This window comes from Poecile atricapillus, chromosome 1, assembly GCF_030490865.1.
Source record: "Poecile atricapillus isolate bPoeAtr1 chromosome 1, bPoeAtr1.hap1, whole genome shotgun sequence".
NCBI lineage: Eukaryota > Metazoa > Chordata > Aves > Passeriformes > Paridae > Poecile > Poecile atricapillus.
Genome location: NC_081249.1, coordinates 74,059,164 through 74,077,242, shown reverse-complemented (window position 1 = coordinate 74,077,242; position 18,079 = coordinate 74,059,164). Strand labels below are relative to the sequence as shown.

General features: G+C 36.5%; 1 protein-coding gene across 1 annotated transcript in view; it reads right to left on the bottom strand.

Annotated features, from left to right (window-relative positions):
* CWF19L2 (CWF19 like cell cycle control factor 2) overlaps nt 1-18,079 on the bottom strand; it is a 61,724-nt gene that overhangs the window by 29,233 nt on the left and 14,412 nt on the right. Inside the window, exons 5-10 of the mRNA XM_058864526.1 lie at nt 16,669-16,788; nt 15,453-15,546; nt 14,151-14,266; nt 13,155-13,879; nt 7,062-7,155; nt 4,120-4,209 (exon numbers count right to left, since the gene is read on the bottom strand). Coding sequence (XP_058720509.1) covers nt 4,120-4,209; nt 7,062-7,155; nt 13,155-13,879; nt 14,151-14,266; nt 15,453-15,546; nt 16,669-16,788 — 1,239 coding nt within the window. The remainder of the gene's footprint in view (nt 1-4,119; nt 4,210-7,061; nt 7,156-13,154; nt 13,880-14,150; nt 14,267-15,452; nt 15,547-16,668; nt 16,789-18,079) is intronic.

Here is an 18,079-nt window from a genome sequence, read left to right as displayed (position 1 = left end):
CTTGCCTTGAACACTGCCCGGACTGGGGCATCCACGGCCACCCTGAGCAACCTGTTCCAGTACTTTAGCCACTCTCTTAGTAAAAAAATATTCTTCCTAATATCTAACCTAAATTTCACCTCTTTCAATTGCACCCTTGTCATATCACTACAGTTCCTAGCAAAGAGTCCCTCTCTGGCTTCTCTGTAGGCCCCCTTCAGACAAACAGAATTTGATATTTAAGCCAAGCTGTTTTATTCAGTTTCTTTTCTAAAAACCAGTGTTAGTTCTTCAAAAAGAATTTTAAAAATATTATTTATATTGAACTAGTTTCTCTAGAATTCTCCCTCAGTCTGGAGTCTAATGAATCTCAGGAATCCAAACGAAACATCACACAATACATCAAAATTTTCATTCAGATAGGAGGTGTTGGAAACATAATCAATCTTATTATTTATACTCAAGAAGAATAATTAAATAAAAATAGCAGAAGCACTTGAAGTACATGGAGCTCTGAATATTATGAAGGTTTTCACTAAAAGATGAGCCCCATTTATGCCATAAAACTCACTAAATTAACTTTTCCCTGCACTCTAAATCTTCTCCACCTGAGATGCACAAGCAATGGCCTGGAGTCTGTTATTCTTACAGATGCAATAGGTAGCCTAGAAAAGGTTTTGTCCTTTAAAGCAGCATCATGACAGCCGCTGTAAAATGAAATGCTGTGTCTGCCAAAACTCAAGTCTTACTCTACAGATATCTGCTATGCCCATGAGGCTTTACAGAAGCACTGAATACTCTTCAGTAGAAAAACACTCATACTAGACCAAAGGCTGAAGGACTTCCCCAGAAAATTCAGTTATTCAAAAGAAGATTTTCTCTGATTAAATAATTCATATTTTCCCTACATATTCTTAAATGCATAACAGTAAGCCTATAGCTGCTTCTATTTTTCAGAACTCTCTTCTTTTAAATAATCAGTGACACTATACCCTACCATGTTATTCTGCTTAAAGTACCACCTTCCAGCATTCATTCAATTTTGTATTGATTTTGTCTTTCAAATGCAATTCATCATTATTGAAAACCATCTCTAGCATTTACTCAGCAGAGACTACTTTCTGTTTCCTGCATACTAATTATGTTCTATGGAATACAGAAAAAAGCTTAGGGTTGAGGAGCTTTTATTCTAAGCCATATTTCATTTGGGACTGAAAACAGATTTAAAATATGCATATTCTTATACCATATTCATCCACCACCATGCTGTTGGACTAGATGCTCATGGTAAGTCCCTTCCAAAGGATATATTCTATATTCTGCCTCTTCTTCATTTAAACTTTTACCTTCCAATTCTTGTAGTAGCAAAACCCACTCTAAATTATGTGCCTCAAAGGAGTGCTAATGTTCCAGATAGAGTTTGCTCAATAAAAATACCAAATAAAAGCATAAATTGCATCAGTTGTGACTGGTACTGACAATGGCAGAGGTAGCATCCTCATAACCAATGTAATAAAATCTAGAGTCGTGTAGAACCTTCAGAACAGACACACAAACTGTATTTAAGAAGTAAACTATGAACACATGGAAGTTGTTTTCTAAATGCTGAAGCCTCCACAATTTTCTGCTGTCTCCTTTCATTCAATAGGTATAATTTTCATCACCCATCCCAACTCAGAAATCCTATGATACAACAACCTTCTCTTTACAGTTTCACTAGGACTCAAAAGTGCAGCCTTGCTTTCTCAAAATGCCCATGACAAATTAGACAGTAAGCATCTGAAAATAAGCATCATTTCATCCTACTCCAAATGAAATCAAAACTTTTTTTATTTCCATAGACCCTGAAGGTTGTCTCCTGCTCAAACTTACGTGCTTGCTCAAACAAGCACAATCTAAATGTGGCCCAAGCATTTAAGTACAATATGCATTAAGACCCCAAATTCCAATAACAGATAATTTAACTGTATTCATACTAAAATGAACAGGGCTACATACTTCAGGCAACCTACAGTGAACAACAGAGGGGCTCTACCCTAGCTGAAACTTGGTGAAAGATATCAGCTGAGAAACACAACGTTTTTAAACTCCAATCAGTTTTTGACAACTGTACTTCACAACCATGTTTTTGAGACTGCTTGGGATAGAATTCTTGTCTAAGTCAAAGAAATTACAAAACTAGTCACTAAGTCACACTGTAAAAGCTGTATTTTCCTCTACTTTCACTTACAAACAAAATAAAATTATATAATATTAAAATGGCATTTAAGCTAGCACTTTATAGTCCCTTCAGTCCATAGTTTCTTGATCACTTTAAGGCAGAATAAAACAGCACCTCTATCAGAAGAATTGATCCTATCCTCTGTACAAACCCCAGCCATTCATACACCCCTTATACTAGCGTAAGTCATCACTCAGTCACGCAGGGAACAGAATTGGGAAATTGATCCATGTCCAATTAATTAAGAAAAAAAACTTCCTAGGGAGATGCATTCAAAATTGCCTTCACTACCTCCTGATTTATCTCCCCAGTTCTCACAACAGAAATTGAAATAAGGCAAAGCCACATTTTAGGACTTCCCAGCATGACATTGGCCATGCTGCTCCACAGAAGCAGCAACAGACCTGCCTGAAACAAAATGCTTCATGCCTGTTACTGGAAATGGAGGCAAAGCTATCAAACTTTGGGATCAATAAGATATCCATCTGGAAAATCATTTCTGTGGAAACTGCTCCAGATACCTCACTTGCAATACACCTGGCTGAAGTGGCTGAGGCTGATGCTTGGGTGGGGTATGCCACAGAAAGGCATAGTCATGCAGAGTCAAACACACCTTCACAAATCAGCTTCCCTTGTGCTATGGGATGGTCTCAATAGCTGGGCTGTTGAGACACACAGTGTGACATAACTAGCCCTTGATACACAGGAGTACCAAACACATCCTGCTTGTGTCCCAGTAGTCAAAACCAATTCAAAGCTCTAAAACCAGTAAGACTACCCTGGCAACAAAAAGACAGGGCCTAGGACTGAGCAACTGTCAGCTTACACTCATCCTCAAACACCAGCTAATATAGGATAGAAAAAGACAGGAAAGAGGCACAGGCAAGGCACGTTCATAAATATTACATTAGGTATTTTTGCAATGACTGTTAGCTGTAAAAATGCTTTAATTAAAAAATAACATAAAAATCAGACTTATGGTTAAGAGCAGGCCTGACCAAAATTGTTATTTTTAACTCAGTAACTAAGGAATAGGTGTCCACCAACATTTCTGAGGCCCACCCACAACACTCTCTTTACTTCCCAATTTTAAAATCTGAATGATTTTTTTTCCTGTGTAATTGCAAAACTCCAGTCTGCTTTATTTAGGGTTTTTTTTTACATATATGAAAAACATGCCAAAGAACTGCACTGCAATGAAGCAGAGTCTACCTACACAGAGCTTTTGTAATTTTAAATCCTTGTGAATTCAGGGTGTGAGACTTAAATACTACCGTCACAAGGCAGTCAGCAGAGACCACACATTATAATTCAGTTTAGTTCATCTTCTAAAGACTGGACAAATACTAGTTGGTGTAGGAGGTCCAACATTAAGTCTTTTTAGACAAAAAAAAGTTAGTGGCTTTTCAAAATCAACTCACTAGAAGCTGAATTTTCACTGTGGAACTGGGATCAAATGGAGCAAGAATATTAGTTTTTGCCTGAAAGTTTCCTCTCCATCATGAGGAAAGAGCTCATAACTTAAGACATTAACCCTGTTTCCTTATATCAGTGTTGGTACAGAAGCTTTCTCACATTTCTTAAATACCACCCTTCAAAAGGAATAACATTGTGCCAGCTTCTTCAGAGACAACAGTTATGTAACAGCCAGCACATACCATTTTCATTCTTAATAAAACATGTATTTCCTTGCTAAGGAAATATTATGAGTTAAAAAAACAAAAACCCATTGGATTTGCTGAAGTACCATGGAGAAAGTTTTGTTTACCAACAAAAAGTACAATTCAATTTGGACAGTCACTCACCTTAGGTCACACTTTCTAATATTCCTAAGTACATCTGATGTTCTCTAATTCAGCTGCTACCTGTATCATACCATTGCGCTAATGCAAAGAAAAGAAATATATTTTTCCACTTACATCTCTGCCAGCCTTTGCAGGAATCTGTCCTTGAGTCTCTCTCAACTTGCGAGCATTGTCAAGTTCTGCTTGAAGTTCTGAAGCTAAGTCCTTCAAAGAAAGTGACAATACTCCATTAGTTTAACTATCTCAAACTTTTAGGAGATTTTCTTATTGAAATGAACTATTAATTTCATTTTTTTGTGTGTTTTGATATAACATTTTAAACTTTAATGACACAAAAGACTAAAGAAAACATGTCAATACAATTCACACAACTCTTTATAGGATATAACATGAAAAAAACATGTTCAGAATAGAGGCATCTGAAGTATAGGAACAAGTATTGCCATAAAAATACCAGAAAATATATTCTTAAACATTATTAAGTTCTACTAATAAATGCTTCTCATAACTAAGCATAGATACTACTTTATGTATAGGAAGTTCAATAAGGAAGCCTGAACACATAATTTTTTTTTTTTCTTGTACACACACACACATGCACACCTTTACACACATACATCAGCTCTATGGGTCTAGGGAAACATCTCTCAGAAATTTTTGCTATGAAGTTTCACATCTCTCTGTCATGTCCAACTTCTGCACTTCAGACCTCAATTTGAGAATTAAAATGCACATGAGACAGAAAATAAGAATTGTTTATAGGCTTGTGAAAATTAGTTTTGATGGTCCTGCTCCCTCATCCATCTGCCTATTAACTAAATACAAGTATTTTAGAGTATCTTGGATTGCTAGGAATTGCCAGCCTATCAACTTTTAAATAATAGAGCCATCTATACTCTAACCCCTCTGCCAGTTTCATTGACTGGACTCCAACCATCGTGCCCATATTGCCACCCCAAGATGAAGTCATTTGATCAACATCAGGCAGCAAATCAGTAGCAAAAATAGATTCAGAATTCATTTGGCCCACATGGCCAACCTCAAGCTCCAGCCACCAGGACATGCTGTTACATAACCATCTGTTCTGGTGTGGTAATGAACTTGCTTAAACAAGCTGCATTTTCAATTTAATTAGAGAATGACCATGAAAAATATTGAAAATGCCACAAGGCTATTATATATTATACAGATTGTATTAGCTACTTTATTAATTAAACTGTTGTTGTTTGGGTTTAGTTTGGTTTTTTTTAAACTAGGTTGATTCAGAGTGCATGTATAGAAAACTGTATATATAAAAATAATAATAATAAAATTGTAGTACTGGTTTCTGCAACATTATTTGGGCCAAAACAAAACAAAACAATAGAATATTCAATGAATTACACTTTCCACAAAGAATACATGTATATTTTTCATCAAATCACTTGCATTCAGTTCCTATCAGGTTGAAAAGAAAAAGACCAGATTTTGCACAAAGTTTTATTTAGGCAATGCTAGTGGAGCTGAGCAGTATCAGAAAAAAAAGTTTACAAATTTTTGCTGCCTTCCATCAGTCTTTGGAAAACCTTCCCCTCCCCCATACCTTAACAACTAGTGTATAGATAGCTTACACTACACGTGTCGCTCACAAACCTCATATATTTCCTCACTAGTGTATGTTTTTATAATTAACTAGGAAAACTAGAGATTACATATGGACAAATCTATTTAAATCATTAACACTATACCTTAACAGGAAATACATTGCTTCAAGTTACTTTTAATTCACCTTTGAAATTAGTAACGTTTAAAATGGACAGGATTTCTAGATAAGGTATTGCTGTTCAAATGTTTAAAGCTACGTACACATATCTATGTCTAAAGTCTGTGGAAAAAGAATTCATAACACAAAATTGGTTTGAAAAGAAAATATTTAGAAAATGGACACTTCGTACTGAAAAAATTTGAACTATCTGATAAGGACTTTAACAACACCATGCCGTAGTCCAGCAATAATAACAAAACATACTTAAACTTTCCACAAATCAAAGAAACAATAGATCTTGAGAAATATTAATTTACCACTTGGAGACGTAATGTTTAATATATTACTATAGACAAATATTTTATTTATTATTTCTTAAAGATGCAGATTTTGGTGCAAATATTGTGTCACCAGAGGCAAACTAAACAGGTGCAATAAAAATTAATCTTCAAAAATAAATACAAAAGTACCCAGTGATAGCATTTGCTTCTAAAAAATACGAAAATAGTTCCTTAAGAGCAGCTATTCAGAGCCAAGCACTTGAAAAACACAGCTTAATAACTAACAGATTCTGACCTTGTTATAACTGAAACTTCCAGATAGTACTACTGAATGGGATTAACTTAATATAACCATGCTTAATGTAATAAATAAAATACATCAACTTCCACATTTAGTGTTGCACAAGAGTGAAATTCTTGTTCCTCCAGGTAGCTGGCTGAAACAAGCTACGTTAAATGTGCAGCTGCTTCTCCCAGCTCCACAGACCAACCTCAGTCAGGGCAGGACCACAAAGCATCCCACAGCTGTTCCCAGTGCAGAGCTGGCTGCAATGGCATATGCTATTCCTTTCAGTTTTACAATTTCTGTATCATAATTAATAAGCCTGGTTATACAGCAGAGCTATGGACTACAAGCACCTACTTGTGACAAAGCTGATGAAACAAGTAAAGCTCCAGACACTGTTTACCTTGGAACAAAGACAGGGAACTTTGTAGTTTTCACCTGCTCCCTTTTTTATAAAAAGACAAGAAATACTTGCAGAGTATTTAGAGAAGAACTGGTTTTAGATATGCTGCTTATCCTAAAAAGCCTGGGGTCCTGAATACTGTAGTCTATGAACTATTGCGTTTAAAGCAGAAATTACTGTAAATCCAGTATCTGCAAATCTTTCCAAATTCTGCAAGTCTTTATTTGCTTGAATCAATACCCTTTATATATATATTAAAAAAAAAAAATCCCGAACAATTAAATCACTGTGAGCTTTGTTGAAAAATTGCAGTAAATCATGACAGTTTTTCACAGCCATTACCGTGTCTCCCATGAGTTCTGCTTTCACAATCCTCGCTCCCAGTCTGTTCATCTCCTCCTCACTAAGGACCCGAGGCGGCTCATCCTTTGATGATCTGTAAAACACCAGCTACACTAAAGCCACAGAAAAACAGTGCAGTATTCACCTGTGTAATTAAGTATGATAAGCCTACTATACTTGTACATATGCTTCTATTGGCAAAATAATTGAAAACTACATATTATAAAAATGTATTTGCAGGCAGAAGTGGCCACGGACTCTGAAACCAAGGAGCTTGAATAAAATTTTTATGAGGTTTGTTTCCTTTTAGTTTTGAGGTCAACTCAAATGAAAAGAACTATCTATGAACATTTTCCCAGCATGAAAAAACAGTCAAGAATCAGTAGCAGGTATAGTCAAGAAAAAAACCAGGGAAAGAAACACAGAAAGTTATTTTAATACAATCTAATTCTTCTTTCTGACTTTGACCATGCTTTTACTTCTCAGTTTCTGCAAAGTCACTCATTCTGAGTTATTCTGTTTGTCAAATGGCCTTCCACCTCTTGAAAATTACTTATTTCCCCATATTTATCTGCTCACAGTACGATCTTTGCATCTGCATATGTTATGGCTGATACAGCAGAGTTTCCATGGAAAATTAACTGGTACCATTTTAAAATATGAAGTCCCCCTAGAGAAACCACAGCTGGTAATAAGGAGTATTGTATCTTAATGTTAGTATTAAAAACAGCATAAGACTTTTTATGATATTTATTAAACAAGGACTCCATGAAATACTGCAAAGAGGCATCAAGTAAGTTTGGCTTTTGTTCTCTGACCCTAGGAAAAACTAAAACAAATTAAATCTAAAAGTAAAATATCTAACACAAAAGATACATGAGTACAGTTATGATACTGGTTTCTGCTGTTAGAGAGAGAATTCATTCACTAACTGATGGTTAAACCCTGTAGGATTTGAAGAATGGGAAATCTTTGAAAATGGTGTCCTCTTTAAGCACCAGATCTCCCCAGTCCTGAGAAAATTACCGAAGTTGCTTTTCTTCATTTTTAAGATGCCCAATCCAAACCCCCAAAACTCAGCAGAATTTACTTTAATTTCACCAGAAACAAAACATTCATATATCAAGTTCCCACTTTTCATTGAGTTGTATCCTCCAAAGCAAGGCAGACTACTTCAGGAAAGGGAACAAAACATGTTTATTAATTCATATATGCTTTTTTTAAGTGGTGCTAGTGCTTGAATCACTGTCTGAGCTTTTTGAGACTCAGGATATTGTTTTGATTTGCTTTTTATCTTCTCTCAAATTAAACTCTGAAGCAGTCACATTATTAAGTGTGACTTCCAGCAAACACTAGATGATGGACTCTTCCTCTGGGGACATCCCTTGGACATCCAATCAGCACTTTTAATTAACCTGTGTCATAACTGTCCAATACACTTTGATTTATAGGCTGAAGAAACTTCCTCTGTGCTTTAGAAAAGATAAAATTTAAAAGCTGTGCTTTCAGCATGAAAGATGAGGAACTGAACCAGCAACACCTATTAATTCAAGCCTTCACCTCAAAGATTTACTTTTTGTGACTGACAACACTACCAAGAGTGCATGTATTACAAGTCTTGAAACTTCAAGAAGAAAAAGAAAGCAGCAGCTTATAAGTTACTCTCAACAGGTATCTACTGCACATATCCAAACCTGAAATGTTACAAAAGTTGGAGTTTTCTACAAAATACAATAAAATAAAAAACCAAACCAAACAAACAAACAAAAAAAAACAAAAACCAAAAACAACAAACAACTTCTGACTGAAGGAAACAGGAAGACAGTTATTCACTGTTTCAAAACACACAGAATCTCAGGAGTTAAGAAGTTGTCTTAGAAGAACTTGGACGTAAGTTATGTCAATAAGCAGAGGCTTTATGGTTTTGCAGGCCTAAGTAATCCCCACTTTACTAATGAGTCAGGTTAGTAATTTCATTGGATAAGAAATATGATTAAAATATCAAAGAAGATGCACAATTGGGTTTAACAGCGACAGAACGGAAAACACATTCAAAAGAAAATATTAGCTAAACAGTTTCTACATCTAGTTCTCTTCTGTAAGGAAAAGAATTATCTTTTCTATCATCGTAATTGAATTCTTTGAACTTGAGCAAGTAAACCACTTCCGCACACAATGTCATTTCCCAAAATTTGCAGCTTTGTCCAGTTACAATTACCATTGCACTTAGTAAATGTGGCAGTTAAAAATCTTAACTGCTTTTGTACCTGCAACTAAAAAAAGTGAATCACCATTATCTCACAATAAAAAAACAAACAAAAAAAACCCTGAAAAGAGTAGCTGTTTCTTTGAAGAAAACAATACTGAGGCAATGGTATCACTAACTCCTCAATAATTCCATGTACTACTAGGTCTGGCTGGATGGGATGGAATTTATTTTTTCCACAGCAATGCAGTGGTGCATTTCCCTCCACACTGTGCCTAGCTCTCCCCTTCCCAGGCCATTATGTAATCTCAGGGATTCTCATTATGCTTTGGCATTTGTGGTCCAATGAAGTAACCCTTGACTGCAGCAGGAACTCTTGCCAGGCTAAGGTGGGAGCACACTGTCCACACCTGGAACTCCTGGTTTCTGCCACAGTGGGGAACTAAGGCATAAATACTCAGTCAGCCCCTGGCAGTCTCTGCTCATTACTCACCTGAACCACAGCCTGAGTGGAACAGTACCATTGCTACTGGAATTTTCAAAATTCCAGTGACTGAGCTGGACTGTGGCCAGGATGTAAATTTACTGATGACTGCAGCACAGCACATTGCAACCTCACAAACAGCAGTGCTGTGTGAGGCCTGCTGAGCCCTCCTGGACCACAGTGGGCTCTGCCAGCACTACACTGAGTGGGACACCTCTCAGAACTCACCACCTCCTCAGTCTGCAAAGATTAGAGCACCATCATAGAATGCTGAAAAGGGGACCAGGGCTGAAACTCTCCACTCCTTGAGGCTCAGCTCCTGCTTGTTGATAAATTACAATACATTTGAAGTATTTCACTGAACTCAAGAGGAACTCTTAGCAGGTATTTTTTATATATTCACAGACATATATTTTTATAATTTATACACATTTATCCCTATATATAGATATATATATCCCTATAGATAGATTTCCTTTTGTCCATGCGCATGCATGTGTGAATTAAGATACCTTACAGCAAGTAGAGTATGAATGTTGCAATCGCAGATCTGTAATTGTAACTGTTAGGATTGCAATCAATCCTACTGACTCATACCTATATAAATGTTAAATTACTCAATAATTAAGTACTGCTAAAATCTTGTGATTCATCTTAAAACTGTAAATATGTTCAGACTGCTGCTATCAGAAGCCAAGTAAAAATTTCACCTGTGGTGAACTGATACTTATACAGCATCATACTAAGATCACTTCTTGCTGATATCTTGGATGGTGGCTCTCCAGGTGATCCTAATTAATTGCAGATGTAATCCTTGACATGTAAACTGTTGATCAAGTCTGAGACAAAGACTGGACCAGGCCATACCTAAGCTCCATCAGGAGTTTGGACAGCAAGGGTCTGCTCAGAACTTTGTGACTCAATGGAAGGGTCCCCCTAACCCTTTTGTGTCTTCAGACTCTGTGTAGAACATTCTAAATCAATTTTAACTCAGTTTTCCTTTATATGTTTTCATTCATGTAGTAAATAATAGAGTGAAACCTACCTCCAAATTTAGTTTTTATTACTTTGGTAGATTTATATTAAAATTATATTATTTTTTTCTAATACCTTAGATGGTGAGTCTTTGAGCAACCCTAAACCACCCATTAGTTTGTGACCAGCAGCCCCTCTGGCGCTGTGCTTTAGGTTTCTCTGGAGACAGTGCTGATAACACATCGGTGTTTTGGCTGTTGCTGAACAGTGCTTACACAGCCTCAAGGCTTTCTCTGGTTCTTACTGTTCACTGTGCACCCCCAGCAAGCAGGCTGGAATGAGCAGAGGCTTTGGGAGGGGTCACAGCAAGGACAGCCAAACTGGCCAAAGGGCTATTCCATGCTACATAATGTCATGCCCAACAAGAAAAGCCTGGAGAGAGCAGTCTTTCCAAAGCAGCTGCTGCTCAAAAACTGCTTGGGTATGGGTCTGCTCATGAGAGGTGGTGAGGGACTGACTGCCTTTGCATCACATGTTGTTGTCCCTTTCCTTCACTCATTAAATTGCCTTTATCCAATAATGAGTTTTTCTCCCTTTTGCTCTTCTGGTTTCCCCCGGCAGGAGTGAGAATGAGCAAACAGCTGGGATGTGCTTAGCTGCTGGGGTCAACACACCACACACACAAAGCAACAACCAGCTCCACCCACCCCATCCCACAAAGGCAAGCAGAAAACAACTGTGGACTGTGCAGACCTTGTACCTGAACAAAGTCATGAGCAAACCAGGACTCAACAGATAAGGAAGCCTCATAGGCTTCACTTCAGACACTCCATAGATCATTCTAACCAGAAGTTTACAAAGCGCATTTAATTGGTAAACATCAGAAACTTCAGTGCAATAACTATTGGGGCAATATGTAGGAGAAGAAAAAGGATCATTAAATTTGAATGTCTAATGTCTCATACATCACAGGTTTAATGCTACCAGATAATTTTTTCAGAGTAACTAAAACAACTGTAAAAATATACTTCTCATTTTCCAGCAAAATAGCACCTAGGCAAACAATAAAATAAACAATAAAATAAGACATGACAAACATTTATGAATGGGACATAGTGTTTACAAAATAGTCATGCCAGAATGTGGAACTACTCCTGCCATGACTTGTACTCAAGCTCATGTTTTAAAAAAAGAAACACAGTAAGTGAACATCATGCAAATAATTTATATTTTTTCTATCTATGAAAATTCAAAATTCATTGGCTTCTATCAAATTATAGCAAGTAAAATCTGGAAAAAATACCCAACATACAAAATAAAAGGAACTGTGTAGACTAAGGTGCCTGCTTCTGATTAGTCATACAGTAGTCTCATACAGTACTCATTAATGTACACTTTTTCTTTGGAAATACACTATGAGGTATGTAAGTACTACATATAGAAATAATTATAAATAAATACTTCATAAGCCTGCTATAAGAAGTTTTTTCTGCAAATAAGTGACATAAACACATAAGAAAGAAGAAATTATATTTCATGATATTTCATTAAATGCTTTTTTCAACCAAATTGTATCATTCTTCTTATATACTCCAACCAAGAACATTCACTTGTTCAGCTTTCCCAAGCAATTAAATAAAATCACCCTGATTCTAAAATACTTTTGCACATGCCTACTGGAAAGAACTGAAAGAAAGGATTCACAGTAACAACCACACTGGTCAAATCACTGGAAGAACCAGCAAGCTTCTAACACTGGAGAACAGGAGGCCTTGAGCAGAGCAAAAGGTCAGTTCTCTACAACTCACTTGTCTGACCACCTCTCCTTACTATTCTCTGTTGTCTCTCACTAAAGCAAGTCATGGAAAATTAAATTCCTGCTGCCTATTAAGTTTGTGTTTCCTTTCCCATTCCTATTAATGCTTCCTCTTCACCACAGAAAACACACTTTCTATTAAATACCTTTTACTATTTTTCATATGCTACTACTTTAGCATATGAGCTCATCTCACAAGTGGCAAACCTATCCCTGCTGTATTAATTATTTCAGTTTTTAGTCAGCATTTTTTCTAACGTTTCAAGATTGTATTTTATAAATTCAATGACTGTTAAGATATTTTGCAGGTTTTTTTGCCTAAGAGGCCAATTTTACTGCAGTTTGAACTAACATTAGAAAGAAGCAGAAAATAACCTGCCATTAGCAATTCTCAAATGTGCTGAGGAGACAGATCAGGTAGGGGATGTTCACTGCTTCTGCTTAACTTACTTCTTCCAGCTGCCCTTAGCTAGAGGTTAAGACTCCTCCTCCAAACTAAAGAGATTTGATATAATCAGTGCTTATACTGTCAAAAAGGAGACAGAGCTTTTGTTATACTTTGCCATGAAAAATACAGCAAATAAAAACCAAGTAAAGATGTTCATAAAATACCTAGAGGATGATTTACTGTCAGATAAAATCTCTTTCTTCTCAGGGGTATCGCCTGCATGCTCCTGGTGCAACTTCTCTTTTTCATCACCCGGAGTCTTTTTCCAGCTTTTGCCATCAATTTGTTCCCTAGTACCTGATGATTTCTGATCAGATTTTAATTTCTCACTGCTATCTTTTTTGTGTGTTTTGGTCCACAGTGAAGTATCCTCACCAGGTTTCTGGAAACGGCTGCTCAAAGAGCTATGAGCTGAGTCCTCCTTGGAACAGGTCTGCTTAAACTTGGAGTCTCTGGGCGCACTGTAACACGTTAAATCATCCTCAGAGGGTTTCAAAAATTTGTGCTTCAAGTTGCTTAGAGATGAACTCTTTTCCTGATTTTGTTTTTCACTGGAGTACTTTTCTGCTTTGGAGCTGTAGCCACCTAATACTGAGTCCATGTTACTGCGTCTACATTCCTGGTCTGCTCTTGACACATCTCTTCTGTAACCCTTGTCTTCCTGCGCCCACCCCTTGCCATACTTCTCCCTGGAATAGCCCCCAAACGTGTGTCTGTTTCTATCATCTTCATCTCGTGTCGCCCTTTCAATATGCTGTACTTTCTTGTCTTTCTTTTCCTCACTTTCTGAATAGTCAGTCCTCTTCCATCTTCCACTTCTGTGATAATTTTCCTTTTTGGATGCAGCTTTTTCAGCTTCTTCTAGTCGTGACTGAAATACCTCCACAGACTAGAAGAAAGAACAGAAGTCATGCTACTTTTAAGGCCATAGGGTATTGTGTAAGTATTTTAAATTTGCTATAAGATCCCACATATTAAAAACATTTAACACGAAAAATATATTAAAGGCCCTTCATCACTTGAGAGAAGTGTCAAAAGGCTATTTTTTCCTGCTTCTTTGCACATGTCTTATTTACACATTAAGTACTTGTGCCTTTATATGAAAGTAATCTTTTCCAAGCATCTATTAGTATGAAGAACATTTAACTGAAAATCCTTACCCCGTATCTCTCAGCTACAATTTCCTCAAAATTTCGCTTCTCTCTCTCAGCCTGCTCCTTCATCCTTTGGTATGATTTTCGCAGCCAACTTAATCCAGCATCTTCTACCACTGTACCTAAAGCAGAAAACGATGAGAGGTTGTAGTTTTACATCTCAAGTAATTATTCCTATTTAACCTTATTTTGTATGTGACATTAAAGCTTCACTTAAACTTATTGTAAAAATTGAAGGAGTTCAAAACAAAAACAGAATTAATATACAAATATAATTACATATTTTCATAAGTTAATGCTATTTCTACCTCAGCAATACCACTCATTTAATTTAAGCTTCTCTAGTTTATCATAAGCAGTGTCCAAGACAGGAGTGGCATATGTGAAGTTACTGAGTTTCTTTAGAACATTAAAGAACCTTCCTGTTGTTCCCACATTCTGTGTCCATTCTTGGGCATACTGCTTACACACAAACAAGTGAATTCCCTTTCTCAGAAACTGAATTGAGTAACCCACTTGCTTCCCATGTAAGAAGCTCACAGTGGTCGTAACATTCTGAGTACACACTGATGCCTGTCAGCTCTTACAGATCTCTGATCTCCGTGACTCCTAAAAGTGAGCATGAGGCTAATGGTTTCTGTGACAGATTGCCCACAGGGAAAGGCTCTCAAAAAGCGCAGACCCCACTCCTCTCTGTTGACACAATACAAGGACCATTCTCACCATATAATAAATGTTTCATGACATTATGAGAAAGGTTTTTATTACTGTGTTTGCTGGAAATGGGCAGGATAACCCTGGGGTAAGGAAATAAGTGAAAAGGCTCCAGAAATACTATTTTTCACAAACTGCATCTATAATGTACTTCATTTTGACATGACTCAGACTTCTGTGGGTGAAAACTTTAAAACTGTAATTTGTGCAATGAAATGAAAGGAATCAAATGAGTTGACAACAATTTATCTTGTCTTGATTAAATCATGATTTTATTTAATTAGTTCAAAATGGAGAATTTCTGTAAGGATATTGAAGGTCAAACCACTCAAGATTAAAACCCAGTGAAGACAAATTCTCCAAAACAAGATTAAAACCCAGTGAAGAGAAATTCTACAAAACAATGTACTATGATACTAACCCAATATTCACAATGGAATTTTCATCCAAATTTTACTTTATTGCATATATTAATAATAACATATATATTATTTATAATCCTGTTACAACAACATTAGGAGTAATTTGTTAGCAACACAAAGTCCAGAAATTGGAGACAGAAATTTAAGATTATTAGTAAAAGTTGCTCTTCACCTTTCTTAACTGAAGCTTCTTCATCCTTCTCTGGTGGCAAACCAGTACCACCATCTTTCCAATAGGGATTGAGTTCTCTCTCAGACAGCATGGCCTAAAACAGAAATAATTTCAATGTGTGCATAGCATATGGTTTGTATTTTATAAAATATCTGATAAATTTTGAGAGACCTGTGTATGAAGTCTGTGTTATACTGTCAATTCACCACTTTCATGGTCTAAGCATCTGTTTTACACATTGTTTTGGGTACCAAAGAAAAAGCAGACACTGGTGTAGAAAACACAGGAGTACAAACCTGCATGGACAGCAAATAGTTGGGTGGGAGAGTCTATGAAAATCATTCTTTTCTAAGATTAAGAATACATATAAACTGTCATTAACCATATAATAACTACGCTGACATTCTGGTGATTTAAGATGTCCACATTACATGGTCCTCCAACAGCCGTGAAATAACGTTCAGGAAAAAAAATTGTGGAGAAAAAAAGTTTTCAAAATATTAATCCTTTGTCAAAAGACAATAACCAGGGCACTGCATACTACACAAGAACAGTGATCCAAGTCAGTCTGGGTCCCAAGCACAACACAGCTAACTGGGAAGCCTAATGGCAAGAAAGAGCCTGCTGCGAGATGTGAGGACAAAGAAATAGTTGCTAGTGATCCGTCATTACGTTTTCAGACTACAGAGCATTTAACAAGGTGAATGAACAAATGAAGGAGCCATCAACTGTACGTAAAAAAGAGTTAATTCAACAACAGCAACCCTTTCTCCAGCCAGACCCTGAGTCACACGTGCTCACCAACAACTGAGACAGGAAAGGCACAACTGCTCTGAGTTCTTACTTTAGGAAACAACAAGCCTCAGTACCCTACACTTTAATACAGTAACTTTTAAGTTTTTACCACACTAAACAATGGTGCACCTTTCACACACCATGGAGAAGGCCAGACAAATGGTCTACTTGCTACTAGCAGAACTTACTACTAACAAAAGTAGATTTCTCCTTACCTCGAAGACAGTTAAAAGGGTTTTCTCTACAAGCCTGATATATGAAGCCTTCCATCCAAACAGACCAATTTAATTAAAATCATTATCACATCAGGCATTAGTTTTAATAACAATAAAGACTTACATATTTGAACCAATTCATTACTTTATTCATCACACAAAATTTAATAAAAGGCAGAAAAAATTAAGATATTAATTCCTCCTACCTGCTCAAGTTCTTGAGCTTTCTGTCGTTCCAACACTTTTTCTTTGTGTCTTTCACCTTTGACAGCTGCTACTGACGTTGTTTTCAATGACATGAAGTTTAAATTCATCCATTCTTCCCTCTTTAAAATAAACACAACGAATCAGTATCCATAATTCCAACAAAAACATGGCTTATGTGCCAAACCAAAGCAGTGTAACTACTAACAAATGCTGCTGACAATAAACTGTATAGGTTCTAGAAGCACATATGAAATACTTCAATGAAAAGCAAATATGATTTTAAGAACCCTAATCTTCCAATGTTTTAATAATTAAACAAATTTCATGTCTCCCTGTAATATGAAATACATATTTACCACGGTATTTAAGACATTAGTAAACATGCAGATTGTACAGAGTGCTAATTATTAGCATAAACAAATACTGTATATCTCGGTTAGCTAATTCTAATCTCATTATCTCTTACATCTCCTCTAGTGTAAACAAAATCTGCAATCAGTATCTGAGCATAGTTCATACCTCAGATATCCAAGCACTAACTGCACCCTCAAACTTAACAGTTTTAGCTCTAAATTCTACTAGAAAGAATAAATAAATTCAGCTAGAAAACTGCATTTACAAAACCTAAGCCAGACCAAGGAGATTTTAAAAGGACTAAATAAAAGCAGCATTTTAAAAGCCTAGATATATCTACAACCTTCATACAGGTAAAACCTGAAGCCTCAAAAGCAAGCAGTGACATATACATTGTAAGCAATCACTCTATAAAGGCAAGTATTTAGAGTAATTCTATAATTCTAGTATAGCCACCAAAATGACCAGATTACATCTATTTTGAAACATGTACTTGCAGAAGAATCTTCCTATCTTCCACATAGTTCAAGTCTTAGTTGTTGATCTGAACAGATGCCATATGTTACTTTGTCTCTATTATTTAAAATTTATGTTAGGCAACATGCCAGAGAATTTCAGAGGTGAAACACAACCTTCCATTTCTCAGATCTCCTCCAAGAAAGAGAAGGAACTGAAAAATCATCTGTCTTCAAGTGATCAATAATATCTATGTCCACATCAGCAGTGTGCATCAACAAATGTGGATGTGCACAGGACCTCTGGCACTCATCTGGTCCAAACCCCCACTCATGCAGGGTCACCTAAGGCCAGCTGACAATTTATTCAATTGTAGAACAGCCACCAAACTTATGAAGAAAAAAGTAACATGTCTAGTCAAGACCTTTAAGATGATGTCTGCAAGAAAATCAAACTTGTAAGAGCCTCAAAACCCGACAGAAGGAATTGGTACTGGGCAACATTAAGAGTAGTGCCTTGTTAAACGCTAAGAACTATTAGGTAGAAAAGTCTTCCAATCAATGAAAAGCAGCATTTACTCAGCTAAACAAAGACATTTGT